The sequence below is a fragment of the Fundulus heteroclitus genome, chromosome 5, assembly GCF_011125445.2.
Source record: "Fundulus heteroclitus isolate FHET01 chromosome 5, MU-UCD_Fhet_4.1, whole genome shotgun sequence".
Taxonomy (NCBI): Eukaryota; Metazoa; Chordata; class Actinopteri; order Cyprinodontiformes; family Fundulidae; genus Fundulus; species Fundulus heteroclitus.
This window is the reverse complement of record NC_046365.1, coordinates 24,922,453-24,937,658: the sequence shown is the minus strand read 5'-3', so window position 1 is coordinate 24,937,658 and position 15,206 is coordinate 24,922,453. Positions and strand designations below refer to the sequence as shown.

At 43.1% G+C, this 15,206-nt stretch overlaps 1 protein-coding gene across 1 annotated transcript in view; it reads right to left on the bottom strand.

Annotated features, from left to right (window-relative positions):
* Positions 1-1,746: 1,746 nt before the first annotated feature.
* The window catches only part of aspscr1 (ASPSCR1 tether for SLC2A4, UBX domain containing), a 34,009-nt gene continuing 20,549 nt past the window's right edge, over positions 1,747-15,206 (bottom strand). The window contains exons 13-17 of the mRNA XM_036137270.1: positions 12,634-12,686; positions 7,265-7,316; positions 7,084-7,153; positions 6,412-6,593; positions 1,747-2,028 (exon numbers count right to left, since the gene is read on the bottom strand). Of these exons, the coding sequence (XP_035993163.1) occupies positions 2,018-2,028; positions 6,412-6,593; positions 7,084-7,153; positions 7,265-7,316; positions 12,634-12,686 (368 nt within the window). The 3' untranslated portion in view covers positions 1,747-2,017. The remainder of the gene's footprint in view (positions 2,029-6,411; positions 6,594-7,083; positions 7,154-7,264; positions 7,317-12,633; positions 12,687-15,206) is intronic.

Sequence of the window (15,206 nt, the reverse complement as noted above, 5' to 3'; positions counted from 1 at the left end):
GCCTCCCCCTCAGTAAACTTACTGCTGAAACTGACCCAATCGTTTTGGATCAGCTGCTGTAGCTTTGATTCAAAACTTGTTTTCTTTATATTTTCAGGTCTTTGTCTCCCCCTGCTGGTGACAGACGGCCTGTCAGCCTCAGTCTGCTCAAAAAGTCACATCTAAGGCACCATTTGGCCCAAATATTACAGAAGAGGATCAGGGCCATTCAAAAAAATAAAATCCAAGGGTGGACAACCATGTTCAGCACGTTAAAGTTCACGACCGTACTGCCCGAAAGAGGCTGAAAAATGGTGGCTTGTTTGACAGGGAGAGTCCTTTTCCCCCTAAAATAATAAAAAGAAGTCAACAGGACTTAAGTTTGAAAATTCTGATCAGAACTAACCTTGATTTTCTAAACAATTAATTTTGTATCGCCAACATCACCAAAGGGAGGATGTTTTTGACCCTTAAGGGCTTCCATCTGTAAAGCATGGAGGTGGAAGAGTGATGATTTGGGCTTCTTGTGCAGCCACAGAGTCTACAGCCCTTGTAGTCAGTCAATCATGAATTCCTAACAAATTAAAGAATTAGGGTTATATAGGAACTCAAAGTCCAGACATCAAGCTGATTTATTTTTTTAGCCTACCCGATTTAAATGCTGTGAGGAAACATTAAGAAGTGAATCCCCACAAAGTTCCCAGGAACTGAAGCTACGATACATCGACCTGTCAGAAACCACATGATCTCCGTCCCTCCCTGGAAAAACTTACATCAGAGGGCGTGATTACTTTTTCTGTGCCTCTGTTAAGATAAAAAGACACCCTTCATGAGACGTAGTGATTTCCTGCAGCTTAATCTGCTGAAGATCCTTCTCTCCACATTTCCAGATGCCCTTCATCTGATTTAACATCATCAGGGGAAATCCTGAGCAGCTGCTCAGCAAAACAAAGCTAACACTTAGCTTTGTTTTGGAAAACAGGAACCGCTTTTCATAATCTAAAAATATAGGCATATTTGGAATAAACTATCCTAGTTTCAGGAATCTTAAACAAGTACCTTTATTTTTTTATTTTTCTAAAACTGTCCATAATGTTTTTTCACTTAACTCACTTCTGACCCAACAAATTAAGATTTTTCTCTAAGTTCTTAAGTAAAATATATATATATTTTATATATATATATAAACACCAATTTACAACAGACATCTACTGTATGTCAAGATCGTTAAAAAAAAACCCCCCAGCAAAAACTGGATGGATGGATGAAAGCCTGGTGGAGGTCTGGAGGGAGGAAAAGGGCCGCCAACATCTCTGCAGACCCCACACATGCTGCACACTAACAGAGCTTTACCTTCAGGTCGGCGCTACAGAGACAGCTTCCTGTCCGTGGCCGTCACTGTGATGAGTTAAATTACACGATTGTGCACACAATCATGGCCACATAAATATGATTTTGATTCGGGGGAAAAAAAAAAAGAGGGTTGATTGAATAATTAGAGCAAACTTGAATGGATGGATAGTTGCAACACAAAGGGAAAGGGAATACAATCTGGAAACAATCCACTCAAAAAAAGAGAAGAGAACATTCAGTTAATGTAGAAATCAATGAACCTGTTGATGTGCCTCATTTTATCTAAAGCAAACTAAACAGCTGTTAAAATTGTTTCCTTTTAAACCTTTAGGATGAAGAGGACTGACAAACCATGCAGCTGTGTTACCCATACTGGCGCTTTATGAAAACAGGGGAATAAAAACAGCCCACAGCTAACCCTCTTAGCACAGCGATCTTTATTCAGTCATCTGCCCGTCCCCAGCACATCTTTCTGCGTATGCCAGGCACAGACTGGGATGAAACACAGCAATCCTCTTCAAACGCCTCAGTCCAGCCATTCATCTCTACTGTAAAAGCCAGCTGGGAGCAGACGGCTCTGGTGGGCCGAGCCCTCGGTGTTCACACGGTTCCACCTCAGCCAGCGGAGGCACAGCTCAGGTCCGGGTGCAGCTCCGATTCCTCCCTTCGACTTGCAGCAGACGTCCTATTTCTTTCCTGCGCAGCAAACAGGAAACAGTGAAACACTGGTTAACACGCAGGTTATAAATATTCAGCATTTAAACACTCTGTGGAGCCGTGCAAAAGTATTCACACCACTGGACGTTTTCCACATTCTGCCGTCATAAACTTCAACGCAAGCCTTTTTCTATTTTTTTTTTTTTCAACAAAAGCCTGAAAACACTGGAGCATATTTATATTTAATTTGAATTTAGGTGGACAACCGGTGTCTTGGTAGTTTAGCTTTTGAGCAACACTCGCTCCTTTTTTCTGATTCGAACACTGACGTCTCCGTGGGACGTTGTTTTATAAAATGGTCAAATTAATCTACAGGCTTTTGTTACAATTTAGATGAATCAGAACGTACTGCTTCTTTAAATCACACAAATCTCCACTCCAGTAAATAAATGTTTTGTTTTAAAATTAAATGCTGGGATGGAAAAAAAATGTACAATGATGATCGTCGTAAATATAGATTGTTAATTATCTAGTGGCAATAAAAGCTGATAAAAAAAGACACTGCTATTGAAAATGAACAGATCCCTTTTTATGTAACAATTCTAAAGGTTTTTTTTTCAAGAGTTTCAGCCTTTGGACCTCATTTATGAAACTCTTAGAAGATGCTTATAGTGTGGTCAGGGCTGCAAACACTAGGAAGGAAGGATGGATGGATGGCAGGAAGGAAGGAATGGTGGAGAGAAGAATAGCTGGAAGGAGAGATGTATGGATGGAAGGAAAGAAGAATGGCTGGATGGAAAGAGAGAAGGATGGAAGGAAAGAAGGAAGGAAGGGTGGAGACAAGAATAGGTGGAAGGAGAGAAGGATGGATGGATGGAGAGAAGGAAGGGTGGAGAGAAGAATAGCTGTAAGGAGAGAAGGATGGATGGAAGGAGAGAAGGAAGGATGGTTGTATGGCAGGAAGGAAGGAAGGATGGATAGACGGAAGGGAGGATGGCTAGCACGTCCGGAAGTAAGGAAAGAACGCCCGAATAAGAAAGAAGAAAGAAGCCCTCCCTACTCCCTCCCTCCCTCCCTCCCTCCCGAACCTCCCTCCCGAAATAAAGAAATCCCTCCCTCCCGCCCTCCCTCCCTAAAGAAAGCGCCTCCTCCACTCCCTCCCATAAAGACCTCCCTCCCTTCTCTCACTCCTCGCTGGCCTCTGAGACCGGCTGGCTGAATGGATAGGCTCGCCGGCCGCCTGAGCGACGGCCGGATGGTGGGTAGCGCCGGCCGGAAGGCCGCTCGCCGGCCGGCGAGAAGCCTAGCTGCCGGAGAGAAGGCTGGCTGCCTGGCTGGCGCGCCGCCCCGGCTGCGCGCCGTCCGGCTGGCTGGCCGGCGCCCCGGCCTGCCGGCTGCGCGCCGCCTCGCTGGCCGGGCGCGCCGGATGGCTGCCTGGCTGGCGCGCCGCCCGGCTGCGCGCCGGCCGGCTGGCTGGCCGGCTCGCCCGCCGGCCTGGCCGGCTTGCTGTCCCTGGCTCCCGGCCGGCCGGTCTTGCCTTCGCTCCGCCTGTCTCCTGGCTGGCTTGGCGGGCCGGCTGGTTGGTCGCTCCGTCCGGCCTGGTAGAAGGACCGGAGTCTGCGGCCGGCTTCCTGGATGGAGAGAAGGAAGGAAGGATGTCTGATTAAGAGCAGTGAACTGTTGAAAGTGTCTGAGCCACAGATTAGTCCAAAGTGCCTCAGAGCAGGAAAACGCTTCAGCTCCAGCCTCCTGTGGCCGTGAAGCAGCTCCTCATGGAGATGAAGACAGAAAGAATCGGGGCGGGGCCTCCATGTTTCAGCAGGTCCTCCTGGAAGCATGGCTACAGCCCCGACACATCGCTGCCGATGTCCCCCCCCACTGTGACAACCAGCAGCAGCCCCTCAGTGAGGGGAGTCCTGCTCTGACAGCGTCTCTGTGCACCGGCCCACACATGGAACCTATAATCCCCACGCAGCGCCCTCCCATCTGTCTTTTTAGTTCAACTTTCTTCATGAGAGAGAAAACAGCCACAGCTCTCTTCAGAGAGGAGACACACGCACAGATCAGACACAAACTAAACACACAAACAACACAGAGGCTGAGAGCAAACGCAGCGCATACGCTGAAAGAAAACACCAACATGGTGAGCAGCACAAACACCACAACAACTCAGGAGGAGGAGGAGGGGTCGCACCCCAGCGCCCCGAGGCTGTGATGTGGGCCCTGGGGCGGCTCTCTGCCTGGGTGTGTGTGTGTGGTGGTATGAAGACCGGGGGGGGGGGGACTCTGAACTACCTGGTTGGTCCCAACATCCCCCCTGATCTCAGTCATCAGGAAGCTTGGTCTGCACAAGCAGCGATCTGCTAAATGTGGTCCGGTGGTTACGACCCTCGTGGCTCCGTGTCATCTCAAGGCACTTTTCAAAATCAAATTTAATCAAATTAAACGGATTGGTCAAAAAGTTTCCTATCTATGGAAACCCAGCAGGTTGCATCAAGTCTTGACAAGCAGCATTCACTCCTGGAGAAGCGTAGAGCTACAGGGAGAGTCATCTGCATTGTCCATGGCTTTGCAGCAATCCCTCATACTGAGCAAGCATGAAGCGACAGTGGAGAGGAAAACTCCCCTTTAACAGGAAAAACCTCCAGCAGAACCAGGCTCAGTATGAATGGTCATCTGCCTCGACCCACTGGGGGTTACAGAAGACAGAGCAGAGACACAACAAGAGAGACAAAAAGCACAGAAGCACACATTGATCCAGTAATCTGTTTTACATTATATTACTTTATATCCGTCTCGCCCATCTGTCGTCTGGTCTATTTATTCATTAAATCCTCTTTTCTCTCTTTTCATCTATTCATTAGTCAATTAATCCATTCTTCATCCGTCCAGCCACTCCTCAGTCGGCCCATTTTCCTTCCCATTGGTCATTTATCAGCGATCGCTCCTTGTGGACCAGAGGTCATTTAAAATGGCAGCTTTTGGTTGGATCCACCTAAATGGCCTTTTCCTCTCATTAGCCTGTAATCATAAACCTTCAAATGAAGGTGAGCAGGAGGCTTCTTCACCAGAGGGCCAAACTGTGCAGCTCTACTCCCAAATGTCAGAGCTCTTCTTCTTGTTTCTAAGGCTGAAATTTTTTTATTTTACCCCACCGGTATCTGGGTAAATAAGGACCATGAAAAACAGAAATACAAAAACCCTAATTACAAAATGATTCTGTTTTTTTGTCATCATCTGTGCATTCTGTTGCTGCCAGCCCATTACTGTTGAAATATACACAATAACAGCTAAGCGTATTCACTCACCTGCCGGCATATAAACTTCAGTGACACTGCATTCTCAATCCAAAAGCTTCAAATTATAAATGTCGGTCCACCTTTGCAGCTATAACAGCTTCAACTCTTCTGGGAAGGCTGTGTTATAAGGTTATAGGGTGTTTATGGGGATTTTTGACCGTTTTCCCAGAAGCTCATTTGTGAGGCAAGAGATCTTAATTTAATGAACACTGCAAAAATGGAACAAAAAGTACGTCAAATTCTCTTGAAATCAGTGTAGTTTTCCCTGATTGGAGCAGGTAAATAAAACTATTTGCCAATGCAATAAGATTTTTGCACTAAAAATAAGAATTCATCTCCATCATCTTATTTCAAGTGCAGGACATCTAATTATCTTATTTTAGGGGTAATAATACTCATTCCACTGGCAAATAGTCTTATTTAGCTCCTCAAATCAAGGAAAAATATATTAATTTCAAGAATTTTTAACTTACTTTCAGTTCCCTTTTTGCAGTGAAAACACAGAAAAATTTTAACATGTAAATGGTAAATGGCTTGTACTTGTATAGCACTTTAACCAGTCCGACGACCCCGAAGCTCTTTACGTTACAATGATTCACACGTTCACACCCAGACAGTGGTGAGCTGTGTTAGTAGCCACAGCTGCCCTGGGCCGTTAAGAGAGAAAAACCAACCTTAAACAGAGGAGGCCTTAGGTTCCAACTCTCAAAACCTTACAATACAGCTATAGGATTAATTCCGGCCAATCGTCAACTTAACTCTCTCCCTCATGATCAAAACATTGTTCCTTTAAGCCAGGCCAACAACGACCCTAACGACTCCTCGTTACAGAGGAGTGGACCAGTTTCGGTCCAATCTGCTGCCTTAATGACTTTAACGACCGCCCATTACTAAGGGGTGGACCTGTTTCGGTTGAATTTGCATGTTATCTAAGCAATTACAAGGCCTTTGTTAGGCAGTAGTATAAAGCTTGGTACTCCACATTACTCCAGACTTTTTGAATTGAGAAAGCTTCCTGGAGAGGAAGCAAAACGTCTTCAACTACCGAAAACAAGTCCAGTTGCTTTGTTTTTTTTTTTGACTTTTTTTGGAATGACCCCTACAGAAGTATTGCTCCCCTCACCTGGCAGTTTGAGCCACTTGGGCACCTTGCCTGGGTCACATCTGGTCGTTTTAGCACCCTGTGTAGGTGCAGACGGTTCTGGCTCTTCCGGTGCACTGTCCATCGCCGCTTCTGAGGGCGACGGTGGCGTCTCCTCGATGGCCTCTGAGGCAGAAGAAGACTCTGGGGACTGGAGCATGCAGCTATAAAATTGGGAAAGAAAAAAAAACAACACACACACACACAGGAGGGGAGAGTGTTGTTATTTGCTGAGGGATATATGCGTCTGATCAGAGCTGTGTTATTTTCCTGGCAGGACACCTAAGGCAAGGTTAAGTGCCGACGTTGTTACGGCAGTCGAGGGACCGTTTTAGGCTCTATCTTTAGACGCGCTGGAAAATGTGTGTGCGGTTGTCTGCGAGTGTGTGCGCGGAGGAAATGAGGGCGTATGGGGGGCACCTGCTGTTTAGAGAAAACCTCAAAGGGATTCCAATGATGACAGCTTTGTGACAGGAAAACAGGCTGGCTGCTGCAGGACACAAGTATCTATCTCTCTGTATATATATATATATATATATATATATATATATATATATATATATATATATATATATATATATATCTATATATATCTATATATATATATATATATATATATATATATGAAAAAAACACCCACACGAGTGCACGTACCTGGCAATGGACTCGTTGGCTTGCAGGGCTGAGACAGAGGTCTCAAGCAGCTCTTTTTTTATGTAAAACTCTGTGAAGGAAAATTAGGTTATATTACGGTCCTCTGCAGAACAAAAACACAAAAAGTATCTATTTGAAGCTGGCATGAAAATGTGAGTGAAAAAAAAAAAAAAAAAAACACCTGCTTTGACGTCTGAGCCGAAGTACACCAGAGCGCCAGGAAACAAGTCGGCCTGAAGACAGACGCAGAGAGAGAGAGAGAGTAAACAGAAGCTTTCAAGACGCTTGGCAAACGTGTCGATTTCTACAAACAAGCCAAACTCCTGCTACAAGCAAACAAAACATTCCTGGCAAATCTGAGGCAGAAATTAAGCTCGTTTTCCTGGGATGATTCATGGCTCGGGGGTTTGGGGAGGGAGTGGGGGGGAGAGGGGGGGATCTGAACCAGCAACCACTGCTCTTTGAAGCAGACCACAAAATGAGCACCAATCAAATGGTTAGTGAAAAGACTTTCACCCCTGAAGCGCCGCATTCCTCCAGCAGAGATGGTCCTAATGGTTATAATGGACGAGTGGCAGGAAGGCCTATTATCAACCGTGTAATTTTGAGGTGAAAAACACAGACGGGCGGGCAGGCGGGGAGAACGTCTTGTCACTCTTAACGAGGACAGGAGGGAAAAATAGTTGTGTTCTGCTCTTCTTCACACGGGAGTCACAGAGATTGACGTGTCGGCACCAGCTAAAGCAGTTCAGCAGGCAATTTTGTTCCCATTAGAAAGAAATGACCGGGATGAAATTAGGATTCGCCATAACATCTATGTCTTCTTGACATTAACACTGGAAAACACTGGAACCATAAAACTGGCTGAAACCTTCCTGGGAATAATCCTGGTGTGAAAGTCTGAAACAGAGTCGTTTCCAGAACGTGACGACGATTTATTGCATCTAAATTTCCTTCTTGGCTCCAAACATATTAAAAAATTGATGCAATTAAACATGCAAAAGGAGGCACAACCAAGTACTGAGAGCATCTAGTCTACAGCAGAGGTCTTCAACGTAGGGGGTCGCAAACCCAACGGGGGCGTGGAGGTACTGCAAGGGGATTCCTATTTTAAAAGGGTGCTTAGCCACGTTATTTGGCTTCTTTTTAAATGTATTTTATATATATATATATATATATATATATATATATATATATATATATATATATATATATATATATATATATATATATATATATATATAAGTAGGTCATTCTGGTTGCATATAAGGTTTTTTTTATTTAAGAATAATGTCCTGCTGGGGTATTAGGTCTTATTTTGGATAAAGCCGTTTGTGTTTATTTTTAATAAATAAAAAACAGAGAAAGTACGTACTGCGCATGCATGCGCAGCAGGGGATAAAACGAGGAAGCGGCTAACGGCTACTAGCACCTCCAGGCGAAACAATGAAGAAAGGTCCAAGATCCAGTGACAAAATCGCTGCTGCATCTTTACCCTGAAAATTAGTGCAATCTACTGTGATTTTGCGAGCAGTATGCAAACGAAATTTCGTTCTGTACGCACTTTGTGCATACAAAATGACAAATAAAGCCATCTATCTATCTATCTATCTATCTATCTAAAAAAACCGAAAATAATAAATAAATAAATAAATGATTCTCAAGAGGGAAAAGACTGGAATGTCTTTGGGAATACAGTATGAACATTGTTGTTCACTGAAGCGGACGCTAAACCTGCTGATTGGTCAGATGTGACCACAGAGCTGACTGACGTGAGTAAATGTTCTGATATGAGACTGTTAAAGTTACTGTTAGATTGGTTAATTTAATTAATAACGGTTGGTCTTCGATCACGCCGAGCTGCCGATTTACAGCGAGGCATTTCAGACGGTCAGGCTTGGTCTGGCATCATTTACAATTTATTTATAAATTAAGCAAACCAGCATTCTGATAGTTCTGTGACACCGTCATTAGATGACTGCGTGTCTGTCTATATCTGCTCATCACGCCCGGTGCTGGATTCTATTTAGCTTCAAAAAGGACCATCAAAACATTATCAGGACTGAGGTTTGGTGTATATAACCTTATTTTATCAAGATCAAACGGTTTTTGGCCTTTTTTTTTTAAAACTAATGTAGTTAATGCAGGACATCTAAAGGAGTCGACGTTGTCCGCACACCAATTTCTTCCCTTTCTAACATTACATCCTCAATGCTAAAACTGATTACAATTTGTTTTCAATAAAATAAAATGTTTATCACTCAACTTGTGCATGGCTCTAAATTGCTTTACTCGGTCCTAAGTCAATGAAAATGTACTATATTCATGTCCAAAGTAAATAAACTCTTAGCATCCATTGTTGCTTCATTAGATGGCGCAAAAGATTAAAATGTCAGAGATAAAAAAACAACAACTAAAAAACACTGAAAGCAGCATAAAATGGCCACTGGTGGTTTCTGCAGTCTGCAGGTACATTAACGGTGGCAGCATCAGACGGACTAAACCAGGTAAACTAATCTGCAGTGGAACAGGGCGGGTGGTCACATGACTCCACACATGCACTGTCCTTTCTCCGTCTTTCATGCGGCTGGTTTCCATGATGGGACATGCAGCCCTGTGAGCAGGAAACAATGTGTTACAGCGGAGCGACAAGCGTTCCTGCCATCCTGTTCCCTCCGAGACTCTGGATAAGACGGGCCGACGAGAGGAGAGCTTCCGTCATCACCTTTAGGGGTGTGAATACTTTAGTAGAGGTCAAAACAGAAGCCAGCGGCATTATGTGAGACGAAGACTAAGAGGAGGAGACGCCTGCTCTAACGGTCTCTCTGAAAGCTGCTGTGTGTGAGAGCTCAGCAGCTTTTGTAGTAAAAACACACACAGACCGCAGCAGAGGGGACGACACAAAGGAGTAACAGTGACAGCGCTCTGTGTCCCCTCTGTCATCCATCAAAGATTGTGCCGTGCGCCAATTCACACCGGATGCCTTTAAAATCCGTTGAGCAGAGCAGGAAGTTCACACGGGAAGTTCAAACAAAGATGGCCTCTCCCCGTCTGAACACATTCTGCCCGCCAATCAGCGGTTCTGATGTAACGTTTGCGCTGCTTTGGGACTGAGCGTCTCTTATTTTGAAAAGAACCAGACGCCCTTTACTTTTCCTGCATCTGACTTCATGTGGCGCTCAGTCTGGTCTTTGGAACGTGACGCTAAATAGCTCGCGCGCGGTACCCCATTGGAGAAGTGTAGAGGCTCCTTCAATGAAACATTGGTTAAAGGAGCTTTCCAAGTGCCTTGGACTGGAAAGACTAACGTATATTGCTAAGGGAAAACAGAAAGAGTTTTATAATCTCTGGGAACCATATATGAGCATTATAGAGTCTGAGATATAATGTTTATAATGTTTATTTATCCTAAATTCTGTATTTTTTTTAATGTTTTATTTATTTGTTTTTCATTATATTTTTAAGCGGGATCCTTTTTACATTTGAGTACTTGATTTCAAATGTATATATTTCTTAAGCTAAGTTGTACATAGGTGGAATTTGCAGGTTTTGCCTAGGTCTGTGTGTATGTGGGGGTGGGGGGGGGTGTTATGTGTTAATGTTCTATTTTGAATTGTTATGCAATGCAAGAAAATCAATAAATATATTGGGGGGAAAAAAAGGTTTTAGGTTCATTTGAAACACATTTGTCGAATCAGTTCTGAAGTGGCGAACGTTTACCTCACACGGCTGATCAGCTGTTTCTGTTGCCCACGTCTTCTGGGATATTCCCATAACGCTTGACAACAGGTCTGGAAGCAACAACAGGTACATGTGGACCGATGAAACGCGAGCATTTGTATTTCTGGTCCCTACTAGTTAGCAGCATCTATGACGACGTTACGCTGTGCGTCTCCAGGTTAATTCGCAAACAAACCAGTAAATGGAAACACGTCTGGTGCACATATTTTGCAATATATTAAATGTTGGCTCAAAATTCGCATGAGAATTGGATGGAAACACAGAATTAAAGCAACAACGAGAAAAACGAACAGATGGCAGAGTGTTAAGTTTAATCCACGGATTCCAACCACATTTTTCACAATCTTTATGATTTATAAATGTTATAAAACAAATTTTGCTTGGCATCATCCATTGTACTAAATGTGTACGCGCTGAATGATTGTCACTCTTGCTTTGTCATATCGTGCACGCCTGCGTGTGTGCAGAGAATTAAATGGAATAAAGCCCTTATACGACCAAATTAAATAATTTTAATTAATCACAAACAGAGGGAAGTGGTTTTGTGATCCGTTTTAATATAAATGAACATACTGATTTCTTTAAAAACTCAATCTGGAGACCCCCATTGTGAAATAAGAAGAGATTCTTCCTCTTGCCACTCTTCCATAACACGCCTGGTATCAAAGGGCTTCTGGGTTGGGAAACATTCCTTTCCTGACATGACACAAAGTGATTAAAGTGCGTATGTGTGTGTATGTGTGTGTGTGTGTGTGTGTGTGTGTGTGTGTGTGTGTGTGAGACACATGTGTACGGCTGTCTGCGTGACATGACAGAAAAAGATTAAAGATTCCTCCTGCGTGTTAAAGATTGATGTATAGACGCTGAAACGGAGACAGACGGTGCAGACGGCCTGGGTGTGTGTGTGTGGAGATTAAAGATTTTGTTTTTGAGCGCCTTTAACTCTTTTAAGTCCCTAATGGATAGAGACATGGGGGTGGAAGGAGGGCGAAGGCCAGAGAAAGAGGGACCGTCTGGGTGCTGGAGGCTAAAAGGGAAGAAAACACCGGAGTTGGGGTGCAGGAAGGGGGAGTAGTGGGAAACGGGTTCGGGAGACGGAGAACAAAGACAGTTGACATAAATCACAACATCTGATTTGACTGAGACAGATCCTGACATGGGAGAGGCTCAACAAAGACATTTCAAAGTGAGCTTTTAAGGTCTTTTTCATTAAGGGTTGTTGTCGTTTGTAGCCGCCCCGCTGAGGGCTGAATCTTCATCCTCATCACAACACGGCAGACTTCAAAACAACCATCCCGGCCTTTCCGTTCGCTCTGATGCCGTTTTCCCCAGGTGTCAAATAATAAAATGACGGAAATATTCAAAAGATAATTCAAACTAGTATCTCCCTGAAATCGAGAGAAGGAAGTGAAGGTACCCCAGTTTATAACTTTGACACCATTCCCTCTAAACTCAAAGGCAACAACTCATCCTGGCTGCTCCCTGTGTGCGTGCGTGTGTGTGTGTGTGTGTGTGTGTGTTAAGATCAAAGCGAGGCCTGTATTAACCCCATGTGCCAGTCTGGGAAAAATCAAGCCCAGCTGGGGTCAAGGACAGTGGAGACAAGGGTGGGAGTGGTGGTGGGGGCGAGAAACGGGGACGGAGGGGCCGAGAATGCAGAGGGGCTTTGAAGAGCCAGCCGAGATGTTTTATAGTCCGTGTGTGTATAAGCCACGAGGAGGGGGAAAGAAAAGTTTTGTTTGCTGTTGTTGTTGTTGTTGTCCGTTTAACTCTGACGGACTTTAACGACGTCGGGGAGAAGAGGCTTACCTCTACCAGTGTAGCCGTAGGGTCTTTCAGGACAGTTTTGGGAGGGGTGATGACTGAAAGAGAGGAAAAAAGAAAAGAAAAGGTGGAAGTCACAAACCAATAGTTGAATCCATGTTAACAATTTGTCCTGCGGTAAAGGAAAACTTGATATTTGGGAAATGAATGCAACACAATTTTACAGTGCCTTGTCAGTGTTCACACCATTTAATTTTTTCAGTTTATTGTCACAGACTCCAATGTATTTTATTAGGATTTTATCTTTTTTTTTTCTTTCCCCGGTGTCCTGTCTAGCAATGTGGCAATAAGAGTTGATGTCTTAATGCCAAATAGAGCTCGACAGATTTTGCTTTCACAAGTGGAGCAAACAGCTTTCGCCATAATGCTCCGCTTGATTTGTGCATGTAAATAGCTTTATTGTGATTCCTGCAGAGAGAATTTCAAATTATATGGACACTACAATGGGAAAGTAGGAGAGTAAAGAAAGAACAAGAAGAGAAAAAAAAGAAAGAGAAGAGGTGAAAGAAAGAAGAGATAAAAGTGAGAGAATGATGAGACGTTCTGACCTGGAAAGAGACACAAAAAGAACAGCACAACCAACAGACATAAAGCAACAGATACAATCGAGTAACACCTTGATACCATTGCTAAATCATATGTATTATTATTTAAGCTGACATGTGTAGTGTGATACCTTAAAAAAGACAGTGAAAGAAAATAAATAAATAAATTATAGGCTTTCTGTATATAAGTGAACATTTAATACCTGGGACCCAGCACCTGTGGGAGTTTGTGAGAGTGCACTAGTTTAGGTGAAAATTATTATTATTAGGATTTTATCTAACAGACCGACATAACCTATGGTTGTAGAAGGAAAAAAATGGTTTTCAATGCATTTCATTATTTATGTATTTATTTTTTTGCCAAAGGAAACAAAGTGACATTTATTTGTGTTCCAACCCCTTAAATCTGACACCCCTATTTAAAATCCAGAGCAGAAAGCAGTCTTCAGATGTCGCCTAATTAGTTAATAGAGTCCACTGTTGTGGGATTAAACCTCAGTATAAATCCAGCTGTTCTGTGAAGGCCTCAGAGGTTATTACCCAGTGGCAAGAGGACATTGTTGAGAAAGGTGACCAAAATTAAACTTTTTGGCCCAGATGTAGGGCAGACTACCAAACTCTGAACTGAGCACACCATCCCCACAAAGAAAGCAAATGTAACACTTGGAGCTTCAGCTTCCAGCAGGACAGCCACCCATCAACAGGCAGCCAGAGCTACAATAGAAGGGCTCAGATCCAAGCAAAGCCATGTGTTCAAATGGCCTAGTCAAAGTCCAGGCCTCAATCAAATTGTACATGTGTGAGAATACTTGAAAACAGATCACATATGCTTTTCTTCCTGTCTGACTCAATTTGAACTATTCTCCACGGAGGAATTGGCTAAATAAGATAAGATAGATTAGATAGATAAATTAAGCATCAAAATGCACACAGCTGGTATAGACTGGTAGGCTGATGGTCGTCTTTTACATGTGAGCAACAAGTTTTGATTGTCACCGTTAAACTTGTTTATCACTTTGGGCCTCAGAGAGCAGCACAAAACAAGCCTAAAAAGATCCTTCGACTGTAAAATGTGCCTTTTATTCCCCAAACTGCTTTAAATGAAACAAGAAACCAGAAAAACTAATTCAAACTAATTATTAGCACGAGTAGTGGTGCCCGAAGGGCTTAGCAACTTAACTCACCAGTAACTTAATAATTAAGGGATGAAAGTAAATTTTTTATGACAAGTTTTGATTGTCACCGTTAAACTTGTTGAGCCACTATGCAGAGGTAGTTTACCTTTAACTCCTCAAATTGAAGAAGCCTCTTGGAGAATAGACGAAACGTATCAACAGAGCACCCGTCCAGAGGACCTACCCGTCTCATTTTGTTTTCCTACAAAGTTTTGACTCAGAGGGGATGAATATAAATGCATCCCAAGGTTATCTGATTTTTATTTGTTAAAATCTGAAAACAGTTCCTTCTACTTCAAAAAGGATGCTGCACTTCTTGTTTGTGTATCACACTCAGTCTAAATAAAATATACTGGATAATGAGGTCGAAAAAGCTCAAGAAGCCTAAATACCTTTACAAGGCAAAGTACATCAAACTATGTAGCTGTTAACAACTCTTATTTATTAAAATTTGAAAAAATAATATTTGATTTAAAGTATTAAATACAATTAAAGCATTACATAGTATACATATTGAATTAAAGTGTCTCATCCAGAAAGAATTAATACAGAAACGGGATACTGGCATTTCTTTAAATTTCCTTCCCCTCGTTCCGACACCTGTAGAGGCGGTATGTAACCTGGCTATGCAGACACAAACGCCAAGGAAATAAAACAGCAAAGGATTCATACAGCAAACAGAGTCGGGAGAAGGCAGGGCTTCTGGATGCAATGATACTGAGCACACATGGGTGAGATTTGACTGCTATGAATGCTAAAATAACAGGTTGCAAGCTGAAACAACGAGTTTGCATTGTTTTCCCAGATTGTTGGTGGTTTTAAGCAGGATGAGGATCCT